This window comes from Salvelinus sp. IW2-2015, unplaced genomic scaffold, assembly GCF_002910315.2.
Source record: "Salvelinus sp. IW2-2015 unplaced genomic scaffold, ASM291031v2 Un_scaffold1415, whole genome shotgun sequence".
Taxonomy (NCBI): domain Eukaryota; kingdom Metazoa; phylum Chordata; class Actinopteri; order Salmoniformes; family Salmonidae; genus Salvelinus; species Salvelinus sp. IW2-2015.
The window spans coordinates 44,934-59,095 of NW_019942892.1; the positions used below are offsets into that span (position 1 = coordinate 44,934).

General features: G+C 41.3%; 1 protein-coding gene across 1 annotated transcript; it reads right to left on the reverse strand.

Moving 5' to 3' along the window:
* Positions 1–11,302: 11,302 nt before the first annotated feature.
* Positions 11,303–12,636, reverse strand: LOC112070746 (oligodendrocyte transcription factor 2-like). The gene is made up of 2 exons (XM_024138193.2): positions 12,544–12,636; positions 11,303–12,234 (listed from the first exon to the last, which is right to left on the reverse strand). The coding sequence occupies exon 2, from the start codon at positions 12,193–12,195 to the stop codon at positions 11,395–11,397; it is 801 nt and encodes a 266-aa protein (XP_023993961.1). The 5' UTR covers positions 12,196–12,234; positions 12,544–12,636; the 3' UTR covers positions 11,303–11,394.
* Between the last annotated feature and the right edge of the window lie 1,526 nt (positions 12,637–14,162).

A 14,162-nucleotide genomic window follows, 5' to 3' on the forward strand; every position in this document is an offset into this window, starting at 1 on the left:
CTGTAACTGCAATCCTTATGTGCTGTTCTGCATTCCCTCTCTGTGTCTTCCATGTAGCCTAGTCTCTATGTATCAGTCCAGAGAGGTGTTCTGTGCTCCGTAAGGATGAACAGATGAACTGAAATAAACATTGGTCCCCAGGGAAGGAGTGGTCTCAGATGGTTCCCCTAACGACCTCCTTACACAGCTAAGGCCTGACTCATTGTGTGACTACTGATACACTTCTCTTCTCAATCTAGTTGTTTACTCTCTCTCTCTCTCTCTCTCTCTCTCTCTCTCCTCTCTCTCTACTCTCTTTCTCTACTCTGGCCCTCTGCTTCTGTTTCTCTTTCTGTTCCCCCAGCAGCAGCTTTGATGCGTCTCTTCAACCCATTCAGTATAATCCTTTGGGCTAACAAAACACGATGTGCTCGCTTGAAAGGCTGTACATCTGTGCAGTGTTCTGGGAGGTTTAAGTCCAGTGTAAGGTGGATGTAAGACCGTCACACCCTCCTAACCCTCGCTGCAACAACTTATGAATATTCAAACTGTCAATCTGGGAATTTAGAATCAGGGGACCTGTCGTCGTGGTGCCAGCTATGTATAAGGAGCTATTCAATCAAATGCGTTAAGAAGCTTTCAGGGGTAAATCACTCTGGCTTAAACAAGCATCTTTATAACTTTAAATGGTCCATAGTTATTTAATGATGGTGCAACTCTTTATTGGTACTTAGCAATTTGAATTTGTATAAAAATAAATATAATATTTCCCTAAAAAATAAGATTGTAGAAATACATGCAAAGCACATAATTTGAGGATTTCAACAGCCTACGCGTTAGTATGTAGGTATGGGGAGGCAGGGTAGGTTAGTGGTTAGAGCGTTGGACTAGTAACCGAAAGGTTGCAAGTTCGAATCCCCGAGCTGACAAGGTACAAATCTGTCGTCCTGAACACGGCACACTGTTCCTAGGCTGTCATTGAAAATAAGAATTTGTTCTTGACTTGCCTAGTTAAATAAAGAATAAATGAATGTATGGCTGATTCCTTCCCTGCAAGTCCTTTCAATGATTTGCTCATTTCACCAAAAACATTTAAGTGATTTAAGTGATTTAACTTACTCCATTTGAATAATATTTCTCTCTACTTAATAATTTTAAATTCATGCAACAACTTGCCACGTGGCTCTGTTTTTAGAGGATTGTGGGTAATTCAATTTGTTTTTGACTTCAGTATTCTTTTACATATTGGTGTATGCATGTTTGAATAAAGAAGATCCCATTTCTATGTTTAGTGTTAAGCTGTTTGTTGTGGCATAAGGTGTAATGGATCACCATCAGGAAAATGGATCACCATCAGGATAATGGATCACCATCAGGATAATGGATCACCATCAGGAAAATGGATCACCATCAGGANGATCACCATCAGGAAAATGGATCACCATCAGGAAAATGGATCACCATCAGGATAATGGATCACCATCAGGATAATGGATCACCATCAGGATAATGTACATTCACTAATGAGAGCTTTCAGCTCTACCTCCTATTACTGCTGGTTGATGTTTTTGTTTTATTTAACGAGGCAAGTCAGTTAAGAACAAATTCTTATTCATAATGACGGCCTAGGAACAGTGGGTTAACTGCCTTGTTCAGGGGCAGAACGACAGATTTTTTACCTTGTCAGCACGGGGATTCGATCCTTTCGGTTAGTCGCCCAACAGCTCTAACCACTCGGCTACCTGCCGCCCCGAAATGGAGTTCTGTCCTGGAGCTGTTCTTGTCTGTTAATGTTCTGTATTATGTCATGTTTCATATTTTGTGTGGAACCCGGGAAGAGTAGCTGCTGCTTTCTCAACAGCTAATGGGGATCCTAATAAAATACAAAACACTGCTAATGGGGATCCTAATAAAATACAAAAAACAGCTAATGGGGATCCTAATAAAATACAAAAACCAGCTCATGGGGATCCTAATAAAATACAAAAAACAGCTAATGGGGATCCTAATAAAATACAAAAAACAGCTCATGGGGATCCTAATAAAACACCAAATACCAACAATGCCTGTCAAGGTGGGTTAAAATGACAAATGATCAAACACATAAAACATTTTTTTAACATTAAATGTTTGTGAAACACTACTATTTTGGGTTGACTTAATAGTTGTGTTACATCAACTCATATTTAATCATTTTATCAAGTAAATACAACACATTTTGTATTGCTATTATTAATTCCCCAGACTTAATTATTTGTGTAAATTCAAACAACTTATTAATCTTTTTTAGTTAAGAACATCAATACTCAATAATACAGTGTGTACATTTGTTGCTTTCATTTATTTCAAGTAGATTCAACACTTCATTTTCTACAGTGTATGTGTAGTGGTGTGTAGCTAACTGACTATGTATGTACAGTATGTACAGTATGTACAGAAGTATTATGCGTGTGTGTGTGTGTGTGTGTGTGTGTGTGTACACAGTATGTATGTATGTGTGTGTGTGTGTGTGTGTGTGTGTGTGTGTGTGTGTGTCAGTATGTAGTGTGTGTGTGTGTGTGTTGTGGTGTGTGTGTGTGTGTGTGTGTGTGTGTGTGTGTGGTGTGTGTGTGGTGTGTGTGTGTGTGTGTGTGTGTGTGTGTGTGTGTGTACAGTACAAGTCAGAGGTTTCACAACACCTACTCATTCAAGGGTTTTTCTTTATTTAAAAATACTAGTAAAGACATCAAAACTATGAAATTACACATATGGAATGATGTAGTAACCAAAAAAGTGTTAAACAAATCAAAATATATTTTATGTTTGAGATTCTACAAGCAGCAACCCTTTGCCTTGATGACAGCTTTGCACACTCGCTGACCAAGGCCCTTCTCCCCCGATTGCTCAGTTTGGCTGGGCGGCCAGCTCTAGGAACAGTCTTGGTGGTTCCAAACTTCTTCCATTTAAGAATGATGGAGGCCACTGTGTTCTTGGGGACCTTCAATGCTGCAGAAATGTTTTACCCTTCCCCAGATCTGTAACTCAACCCAATCATGTTTCGGAGATCTACGGACAATTCCTATGACATCATGGCTTGGTTTTTGCTCTGACATGCACTGTCAACTGTGGGACCTTATATAGACAGGTGTGTGCCTTTCCAAATCATGTCCAATCAATTGAATTTACCACAGGTGGACTCCAATTAAGCGGTAGAAACATCTGACGGATGATCAATGGAAACAGGATCCACCTGAACTCAATTTCGAGTCTCATAGAAAAGGGTCTGAATACTTACGTAAATTAGGTATTTCTGTTTTAGTATTTTTAGCAAAATACATTGGCAAAAAATTCTCAAAACTTGTTTTCGCTTTGTCATTATGGATTGTGTGTAGATTGATGAGGAAAACATATATTTCATCCATTTTAGAATAAAGGAATGTAACAAAATGTGGGAAAAATTAAATTAATTAACACTTTCCGCACTGTATATGTATATATATATATATATATTTATGTATGTATGTATGTACGTATGTATGTGTGCCCGTATGTATGTTTAGTTGAAGTCGGAAGTTTACATACACCTTAGCTTTTTTGTGATAGGGGGCAGCATTTTCACTTTTGGATGAATAGCGTGCCCATAGTGAACTGCCTCCTACTCTGTCCCAGATGCTAATATATGCATATTAGTATTACTATTGGATAGAAAACACTCTGAAGTTTCTAAAACTGTTTGAATGATGTCTGTGAGTATAACAGAACCAGGAAGTGGGATATCTGAGGTTGGTCGATTTTCAAATCAGCCCCTATTGAATGCACAGTAGGATATGGATCTGTTTGCGGCTTCCACTAGATGTCAACAGTCTGTAGAACCTTGAATGAGGCTTCTACTGTGATGTGGAGCCGGATGGGAGCTGTTTGAGTCAGTGGTCTGGCAGAGAGCCAGGTCCTGGTCACACACATTTCATAGCTTCTCTACAGACAAAGGAATTCTCCGGTTGGAAGGTTATTGAATATTTATGATAACAACAGCCGAAAGATTGATTCTATACTTAGTTTGACAAGTTTCTCCGACCTGTAATATAACCTTTTGAGGTTTTCATCCGACGTTCGGCTGGACCTGCACGAGCGTTTGGATATGTGTACTAAACGTGCTAACAAAAGTAGCTACTTGGACATAAATAAATGGATATTATCGAACAAAACAACAATTTATTGTGGAACTAGGATTCTTGGGAGTGCATTCTGATGAAGATCATCAAAGGGAATATTTATAATGTACTTTCTGATTGCTGTTGACTCCAACATGGCGGATACATTCTTTTCATTCTGAGCGCCGTCTCAGATTATTGCATGGTTTGCTTATTCCGTAAAGTTTTTTTTAAATCTGACACAGTGGTTGCATTAAGAACAAGTGTATCTTTAATTCTATGTAAAACATGTATCTTTCATCAAAGTTTATGATGAGTATTTATGTTATTTGACGTGGCTCTCTGCAATTTCTCCGGATATTTTGGAGGCATTTCTGAACATGGCGCCAATGTAAACTGAGGATATAAATATTAACTTTATCGAACAAAACATATATGTATTGTGTAACATGAAGTCCTATGAGTGTCATCTGATGAAGATCATCAAAGGTTAGTGATTAATTTTATCTCTATTTCTGATTTTTGTGACTCCTATCTTTGGCTGGAAAAATGGCTGTGTGTTTTTTTGACTTGGCGGTGATCTAACATAATCATATGTTGTGTTTTCGCTGTAAAGCATTTTTTTAAATAGGACACGATGGGTAGATTAATAACAAGATGTGGATCTTTCATTTCCTGTATTGGACTTGTTAATGTGTGAAAGTTACATATTTCTAAGAAATATTGTTGAATTTCCCGCGCTGCCTTTGCAGCAGAATGTTGTCGAGGGGTTCCGCTAGCGGAACGCCTGTCCTAGAAAGGTTTTAACCAAATACATTTAAACTCAGTTTTTCACAATTCCTGACATTTAATCCTAGTAAAAATTCCCTGTCTTAAATACACTACTTTATTTTAAGAATGTGAAATGTCAGAATAATAGTAGAGAGGACATATCTAAAAAAAAAAGTACGATCTTTGTCCCTATGTGCAGTTGCAAACCGTAGTCTGGCTTTTTGATAGTGGTTTTGGAGCAGAGGTTTCTTCCTTGCTGAGCAGCCTTTCAGTTTATGTCGATACTGTCACGCCCTGACCATAGAGAGCCCTTGGTTCTCTATGGTGTTGTAGGCCCAGGGCGTGACTAGGGGGTGTTCTAGTCGACGCATTTCTATGTTGGTGTTCTTAGTATGGTTCCCAACTAGAGGCAGCTGATATTCGTTGCCTCTAATTGGGGATCATATTTAAGGTGTCCCTGTTCCCACCTGCATTTGTGGGATATTGTTTTGTTGAGTGCTGATGTGCGCTCCGTTACTTCACGGTCGTTGTTTGTTTATTGTTTTGTTTAAGTTTCACTAATAAAAGATGTGGAATTCGAATCACACTGCGCCTTGGTCCGTCTATCATAACAATCGTGACAGAATATCCCACCAAGCAAGGACCAAGCAGCGTGTTCATGAGGTAAAGGAGTTTTGGACATGGGAGATCATGAGTGGATGCGAGACCCTTCCTTGGCGGGAGTCACAGAGGACACAGGAAGGAAAGCAACGACGCCGGGGGCCGCGGCCACAGAAATACCAACATTTTGGGGGTGGGCACATGGAGCTGTCGGCTGAGCAGTGGAGAGTGCAAGAGCCCAAATGGCAGACGGTGGAGGAATTCAATGGGGGATACCGGAGAGAGTTGGAGGCGAGGAGTAGGCTGCAGCGCAGGCATGCTGAAGAGCGTGTCATCAGTACGGTGACATCTGTGCCGGCTCCACACACCAGGCCACCGGTGCGCCTCCCCAGCCCGATATGTCCTGTGCCGGTTCCTCGCATTTGCCATGAGGAGTGTGTCTTCAGTCCGCTGCCACAGAGGGGGGGGCACATGGATCTGGCGGTTGAGCAGAGGGAAGAGCCAGAGACCGTCAGGGAGGCAATGGAGAAGAAGGGAGAGAGGGAGAGGAGAGAGATGTTGGTCAAGTGTGTTTTGCTCAACATTCGACCTGAAGAGCCTGTCACCAGTCCGGTGCCACCTGTGCCGGCTCCACACACCAGGCCTCCAGTGCGCCTCCCCAGTCCGGTACGTCCTGTACCGGCTCCACGCACTAAGCCTCCAGTGCGCCTCCCCAGCCTGGAGCGTCCTGTGCCGGCTCCACGCACTCGACCTGAGGAGCGTGTCATCAGTCCGGTGCAACCTGCGCCAATGCCCAGTCCAGGCACGGGGACCAGTCCCGCTCCATGGCAGGAGCCTTCCTCTGCGCCGATGCCCGGTTGACGTCTCATTCGCGTTGTGCTTGTTTAGGCCAGCAGAGGGGGCTGCTCGCTACAGCAGCTTCATTCACTCTTCTTCTTCTACTAACTACTTGCTCGCGATAGTTTTGGAGAAAACTGCTGTGGAAAACTCGGCCATTGAAATGTATGTGCCATTGAAATCCTTTTTTATTTCTGAAGACAAATGCCCTGTTGTCCTGTGAACAATGTTCGAAGATCCACTGACTGAACTTTGGCTGGCCTTTATCCATGGAAACTTGACCGTATTCATTGACAAGATCAAGATGCTTGGGCGCCAGGACCGCTGTGCTGTGGAGTCCGCTGCAATTCTGAGAAACYTTGAGGCAAAATTSACTGCAAGACGTGATGACAACTTCATTCCAGTTTTGGTCAGASGACTTCTGAGAGAGCTAGAGGAAAATGGASCCATGTCTAAAGAGAGCTTTCTCAAAACATCACAATCATTCTTCACTATGGCTGTGAACTACTTGCAAGCATGGGGAAAGCACACAGATAATCTAAAAGATTTACATGGTCTCCTTTTAAAAAGGCAACCTCTGCGTGAAGAGATCCAGAAGGCAGCAGGCACATTGCAGGAAAAATGCCCCAATGTGACCATCAATGAGGATGCATTGTGTGACAAGGTTACTGGCCTGCAAGAGTTCCTAAAGGAGGGGATCGCTTGAAGAATGGAAAACATCTGAGACACCGCTTACCCACTTCAAAGAGAACGACATCCCACACACTAACCTGGCTAGATTAGCGTGTGTTGTCATGTGCATTACCTGGAAGTAATGCACCAGTCGAGAGAGTGTTCTCCCAAATGACTTTTTTTCTGAGGTCTTGGCTGATTTCTTTTGATTTTCCCATGCTGTCAAGCAAAGAGGCACTGAGTAGGTAGGCCTTGAAATACATCCACAGGTACACCTCCAATTGACTCAAAAGATGTCAATTAGCCTATCAGAATCTTCTAAAGCCATGACATCATTTTCTGTAATCTTCCAAACTGTTTAAAGGCACAGTCAACTTAGTGTATGTAAACTTCTGACCCACTGGAATTGTGATACAGTGAATTATAAGTGAAATAATATGTCTGTAAACAATTGTTGGAAAAATGACTTGTGTCATGCACAAAGTAGATGTCCTAACCTACTTGCCAAAACTATAGTTTGTTAACAAGAAATTTGTGGAGTGGTTGAAAAACGAGTTTTAATGACTACAACCTAAGTGTATGTAAACTTCCGACTTAAACTGTATCTACGTATGTAAATATGTATGTCTGTATGTACGTGTGCACGTGTGTACGTGTGTGCGTGTGTGTGTGTAATGGTGTGTAGATAACTGACTGACTCGTAATGAAGTGAGAAAGGCTGCTCGTTAAGGTGGGAACGAAATAGATGGAATTGTGGGTAGTGAGTGGGGGGTTCTAATTAATTTTGAAATGTGATACCTCTAATCCCCATTAACTCCTTGAGTAATTGCATTTCGCAGGCAGCAAATGGGATCTCAATAGGGTGGCGGGCTAAGAGATGACCTGGACAAGCAGATGTTGGTAAAAAAAAAAAACATGTTAAACATTGTGTTATTTACACATTTGATTATTAAACTCGGTTTGGACTCAATTTGTTCTGTCAAACATGTCACGTTACCCCCTTTTAATAGGCTAGTAGACATATAAACATTATATTGGCTGGGATAGCTCAAGTGGCATCCTTTTACCTAGGTTGTTCAGGTGTGGCATGTGTGTGTGTGTGTGTGTGTGTGTGTGTGTGTGTGTGTGTGTGTGTGTGTGTGTGGTGTGTGTGGTGTGTGTGTGTGTGTGTGTGTGTGTGTGTGTGTGTGTGCGCGTGTGCGCGTGTGTGCGTGTGTGCGTGTGGTGTGTGCGTGTGGTGCGTGTGGTGTGTGTGTGTGTGTGTGTGTGTGTGTGTGTGTGTGTGTGTGTGCGTGCGTGCGTGCGTGCGTGCGTGTGCGTGTGTGTGCGTGTCTGTGAACAACAGCAAAACTATTGAAACAAGCGGATATTTTTCAAGTGGTTAAAGTAAAATTAGGAGGAAATCGCAGTGAGTCAAACAAACGTTTTTCTTTGGGCCGAAACGCCCAACACATCTTGAAGGACTTTTTAGTTTTCTTACTCACATCATTTGAATAATTCAATTGTAAAAATAAAAAAAATAAAAAAGAAGACAGAGGAATAAACAAATGCGAACATGAATATTCAAACAGCAAGTTCTTTCTATATCGTTCCAGCTTCAAAAGCCTTTTGAAAACATTGCAGCCGCATGGACATCCTGCTATGCAGCTGCCGCCGTTTACTAATGTACACCCTGCTATATTCATTTATTCCCGGATATTCCTCACAACAGAACTTGTATTGGGGATCGTTTGCCCTCATATGTTGCATATATAGCTCAAGAATCCAAGCACATTTAGCTTAGGTCTCGGTAAGTGGCCCCCTCTCATGTAGAGTCTCTGAATAAATATCCAAAAGACCTGATTTCATCAAGACAGTATTAGCTTTTCAGCTCATCAAAGTACAACAACAACAACAAAACTAGAAATATGGAAGTCCAATTGGATCCTTTACTAAACAATTCAAACAACGCTAGTTGTGACAGCAGCGGGGCGTGGACAAAATCAAACTGGTGCCAAAAAAAACAAAGAAAGTCACCTTTGTATGAGTGAGTCTGAAGGAGAAGCAAAGTCACAAACAAGTGTGTTGTGCTCTGAATATAATTAAGGCGAAAACAAGAATGATGATAATATATTCTATATGTATACTTTGAATATAAATTATATTTATTTGTTTTGTCTAATTAGTTAGGATAATTAGTTGACTCCATAAAACTAATCGGAGCTATACATGTTAATTATGGATTATTCTAAAAGATCTTGACATTTGTATCTTTTCATCATCACTTCTGATTCTTTTATTTAACTAGGCAAATCAGTTAAGAACCAATTCTTATTTACAATGACGGTTTAGGAACAGTGGGTTAACTGCCTTGTTCAGGGGCAGAACGACAGATTTTTACCTTGTCAACTCGGGGATTCGATCTTGCAACTTTCCGGTTACTGGCCCAACGCTCTAACCACTAGGCTACCTTCCACCCCATTTAAAGGAATTTGGCTTCTCCAAATGTCGAGTTTGCAGTGAATCACATCTTATGTGGTTTATCCTTCTATAATTCTACTAAACGAAATATCTAAAAACTAATAATAATATATATTTTTTAATCATTTGCGAGGTCAAGCAATTGAATAATAATTTCGGCGAAATTTGATTTCTGAATGGCAAGTTTAAATGTATTTGTCCCGAGAGAGAGTAATTGGTTTTCCAGCAGAGGAGCACATAGTACATATACTGTATAATCCACGTATAAAACATAGCAAATCCACATGGATTACAATATTACACACATGGATTACAATGATACTGAGATTATAGTAGGCCTATAATGTAAAACATGATTTTGCTAACAACAGTGAGAGCCCAAAATGAAGCAGTCTGGACTCACTGTGAATAGAATGTGAATGGTGTGGATGTCTTTGTCCTCAGTTGAATTGAACAGAGGGGGGGGGACAGTTAGTCATTGTTAGTCAATCATAATTCTGATCCCCCCCCCCCCCCCACTCCCCTAAAAAACAGGTTACAAAAGTATTGCCTATGTTTATTAAAGTGTATTGTGGCTCTAATTTGTTTTTGTATGCAAAATAATTTTCTAAAAAGGCATCTGACTATTGTTTAAACATAGCCTTTAGGTTTTTATAAAATGTTGACGGTTTTAAATGTAAAATGTAGATATTTTACGCACAGCTTTGACATAAAAGTATGTCTGCCTATATCTCTAAATGCCATAGACATTTCTTAGAGAGAACCAACTGTTGAGCTATTGCTTACGTCACCGATTCGACGATTAGATCATATCTACATTTGGACTAATGTATTATTCATTATTGGGGTTAATTTGGCCTCTGTATGTTTTGCATACACTTTCTGTGGAACATCAGTAAGAAAAGAACGATGTCAATTAAACTTGTTTTTATTTAACATGTAAAAATCCCAACGTAATCATCGACATTGATTCATTTGAAATCCCATCCAAAATAAGTAAATAAATATAATTTAGCACTTTTTTATTTAAAAAAAAATAAAGAAGTGATCATTCTTTGCGTCGGGCTGTGACTTGGCGTGCTTGGCAACAACAACAAAACATGGAAAGAGGAAACGTACATAAGAAAACAGCCATCTATAGGATCGGCAGTGACGTTGGAGAGAAAACACTGAAAGGACATATTGTACAAGAGGCAGAGGAAGAAGCAGGAGCAACATGGTACCAGAGGAAGAAGATGGAGCAACATGGTACCAGAGGAAGAAGCAGGAGCAACATGGTACCAGAGGAAAGAAGATGGAGCAACATGGTACCAGAGGAAGAAGCAGGAGCAACATGGTACCAGAGGAAGAAGATGGAGCAACATGGTACCAGAGGAAGAAGATGGAGCAACATGGTACCAGAGCTACATGGCTGAAAGCAGACACAAGCTAAACGGGTCAATCCAAACATTAACCAAGGGCCTGATATAAAAACTCTCGTACAAACAGAAATCTGAATCTACATATTTACAATCTACATTACCGTTGTGTTCTCATGCCGTATGCTATACCCACATAGTGAACTTTCGTTTATTCTGTCTCGGGAATGCGCTAGTCTAAAGTTAAATAATGATCGAGAACAGGTCATTAAAAGCCATCAGTAACGCCCTTCCTATAATGTGTATTCCTGTCATAGGTTTGCATACAGTGAACTGATGGGCTTTTACTGAATATGAAAAGCACCTTTTATACATTTATCTAAATAATGTTACGACATGGTATGTAAGTAGCGCTTCTCCAATGTTCTAAAGCAATGCATTTCTGCTGGCTCAATCCAAAGTTTATTTCAGCAACAGATAAATAAAACAAACAAAAAAACGTGTTGGACTGATATACACTGTGACGTCTTCAAGCCAAAGTTAATTTCCCTTTTTTCCCCTCTCTCGTTTTATGATAAGAGTTCAAGTCATTTGGATTCACTCGTCAGCCTGGACATGGTGACAGCGCTCATGCCGGAAACATGTGGTGGCACCTGGCACATGCTGCATGGACAGGGCATTCCCGCGCCCCAGTGATGGAAACTGCTACCCAGGGGGCCCGGGACGGCCGAGGGCGCCTTCAGGAGTCCATGGTGGGGTCTGATCGAGGTGAGACCCGTTGTAGAGAGAGAGGCAACCGTGGAGACTGCCGGGGGAAGAAGTGGATGGTGCACCGGGTGGGAGGCGTGAGAAACGGCCGGATGACCAGGCAGGGGCCCAGTGTGCGCCATAGTACCACATGCGGAAGGGTGGAAGCTGCTGTGGTGGCCGCTGCCGTAGAACTCACTGACAAGCCTCTTCATCTCCTCCAGCGAGTTGCTCAGCATCAAGATGTAGTTTCTCGCCAGGAGGAGAGTAGCGATTTTGGAGAGTTTGCGCACCGAGGGCCCGTGCGCGTAAGGCATGACCTCCCGGAGACCGTCCATGGCGATGTTAAGGTCGTGCATCCTCTTCCGCTCACGGCTGTTGATTTTCAGCCGCATCCCCTGCAGCTCGTTCTCTGAGAGCAGTTTACGGTCCTTCTTTGACAGCATTCTCAGGGTAATGTCATCATCATCGTCATCCGAAAGGCTCCGCATGTCCGCGGGTATCTCTGGCGGTGAGTCGCTCTGTGTGGACGAGACAGTACCGGAGAAGCCCACCATATGCTTCTTCATCGCATGCAGGAACATATCGTGCACCTCGGGAGAGGAAGGTCGGCTAGACATTCGGTTGGTACCGGAGTCCATGATGATCCTCAGGTTTATTCAGACAGCCAGCGCAATAGTCTACGGAAAGAAAAGCAAACGAACCATTTAGCATCAGATTTTTTCACTACCACTAGGATTAAAATGTAAAACCATGTCACTAGATTATAAAAATATGCTACATGGTCAACCAATTCAATGTGCAATGGATTAACATGAGAAGGTAAACAAAAACATCCACGAAAGGACACGAGAAGGTTCTTGAAAGTTATTCTACACATGAAGTTAAAAAAACAAAGATTCTCAGATGAGGCTATTTTTGTGACAAAAAAATCACAGCTGCCTAAATGACATATCAATATTATCCCGAAAAGCAGACAAGAAACCTACCGAGAGAGAGAGAGATGCAGAGCGCAGCTCGGTGAGAGAAAGTGTCGCTGTTCAATCCACTTGTTACTCCCAATCACAACTAACAGCCCATTTGGCACGCACGGGCATAACGACAGGGTTTTATAGCGGACTTAACGATCTGGGGGCAAATCACCGGGACAATGCCATGGCTTTTCCGACTGTCTGTCATCCATTCGCCAATTGGCATCTTGCGAACGGAGAGAGGGGAGGAGGCTTGGAGGAGTTAGGGGTCTTCAAATCTGATGTCATTACAAAGAAATTCGAGCTTCGTTTTAAATGAATGAATTAGACACACTCGGCATATGACATTTTTTTGTGAGGGAAAGAAGTTGTTTAGGCATGTAGATTGTTCAGCAACGATAAGGAAGAAATAGCCTAAAGAAATCGTATTGACCACCACGACATAATATCAATACATGATCTTATTTTAGTAAACATCAACATTATATAACAATCCTTGCAGAAAATTCTGAAATTGATGACACTTTTTTTGTTGTTGTTGATAGATTCTAGACTTTTCGGTGGGAAAAGAACGAGCTGTTTTCTCTGTTTTAGAATTCTACAGCAGAAGTGTTCTGCTGAGTGTTTATATACGAATATTATTGTATTATTTCTACCACATCAATAACCAATAGCATAATCAATATGATGGGGGGGGGGGGGGGGGGGCAATGCATGTTTTGGATATTCAAAGACAGTATTCGAAATCTGTAAATTAATTTAAACTGTAAATCAATTAACTTGTCATTATGAATATCGTATTTATGATGAAAATCTTCCGTTTTGATAAGCCTACATTTGAGGCTTATTTATTATTTCAGTTTGTTTTTCTAAACGAAGTCATTCTTCAGAAACAATATTCAAATAATAACACGATCATAATTTGACAGTATTACTTCGGTAATATTTTTTTCCTGCCTTGTAAATTGAAAGCAATATTACTAATCGATCAGGCCCTTGAAATAACCAACGCAATAATGATTAACTTTGTGCCGCAATATGTTAACTTGTGAGTTTTCTGTCGTTGCGCGCGCACCACACACCACACACCAACACACACACACACACACACACACACACACAACACACACACACACACACACACACACACACACACACACACACACACACACACACACACACACACACACACTGTCTCCGCCCATGCCCATTTGAAGGCGCTGATTACGGTTGGAGAACATAGCGCGTATTATTTCAACCCGACGACCCCAAGAGCGCCCAACAGCTGAGCCACGACTCAAACCGTTAAAGGGCATTTATTTTTTTAACGTTAATAAACGAAGCCTGCGAAATTGTTTTTAACGGTTATGATCAGTAACATTTCAATTAGTCCAATATGGACTAACAGCAGCGCGAGCCTCTTTAGGGGATGATAGAAGGGACAAAACAAGTGACTCTCTGGCGCTCTGATATAACTGAAGTTGACAAGGTCATTGTCCGAGAAACAAGTGGCACCAATCACAAACTACAGGCGAAGAAAGTAAACATGATGTATAACTACACAGCATAATAATAATAATATTTGAATGTATTTATTTAGGTCAACTTTTTTTTATTTTTCATAACTCCTCAACCAC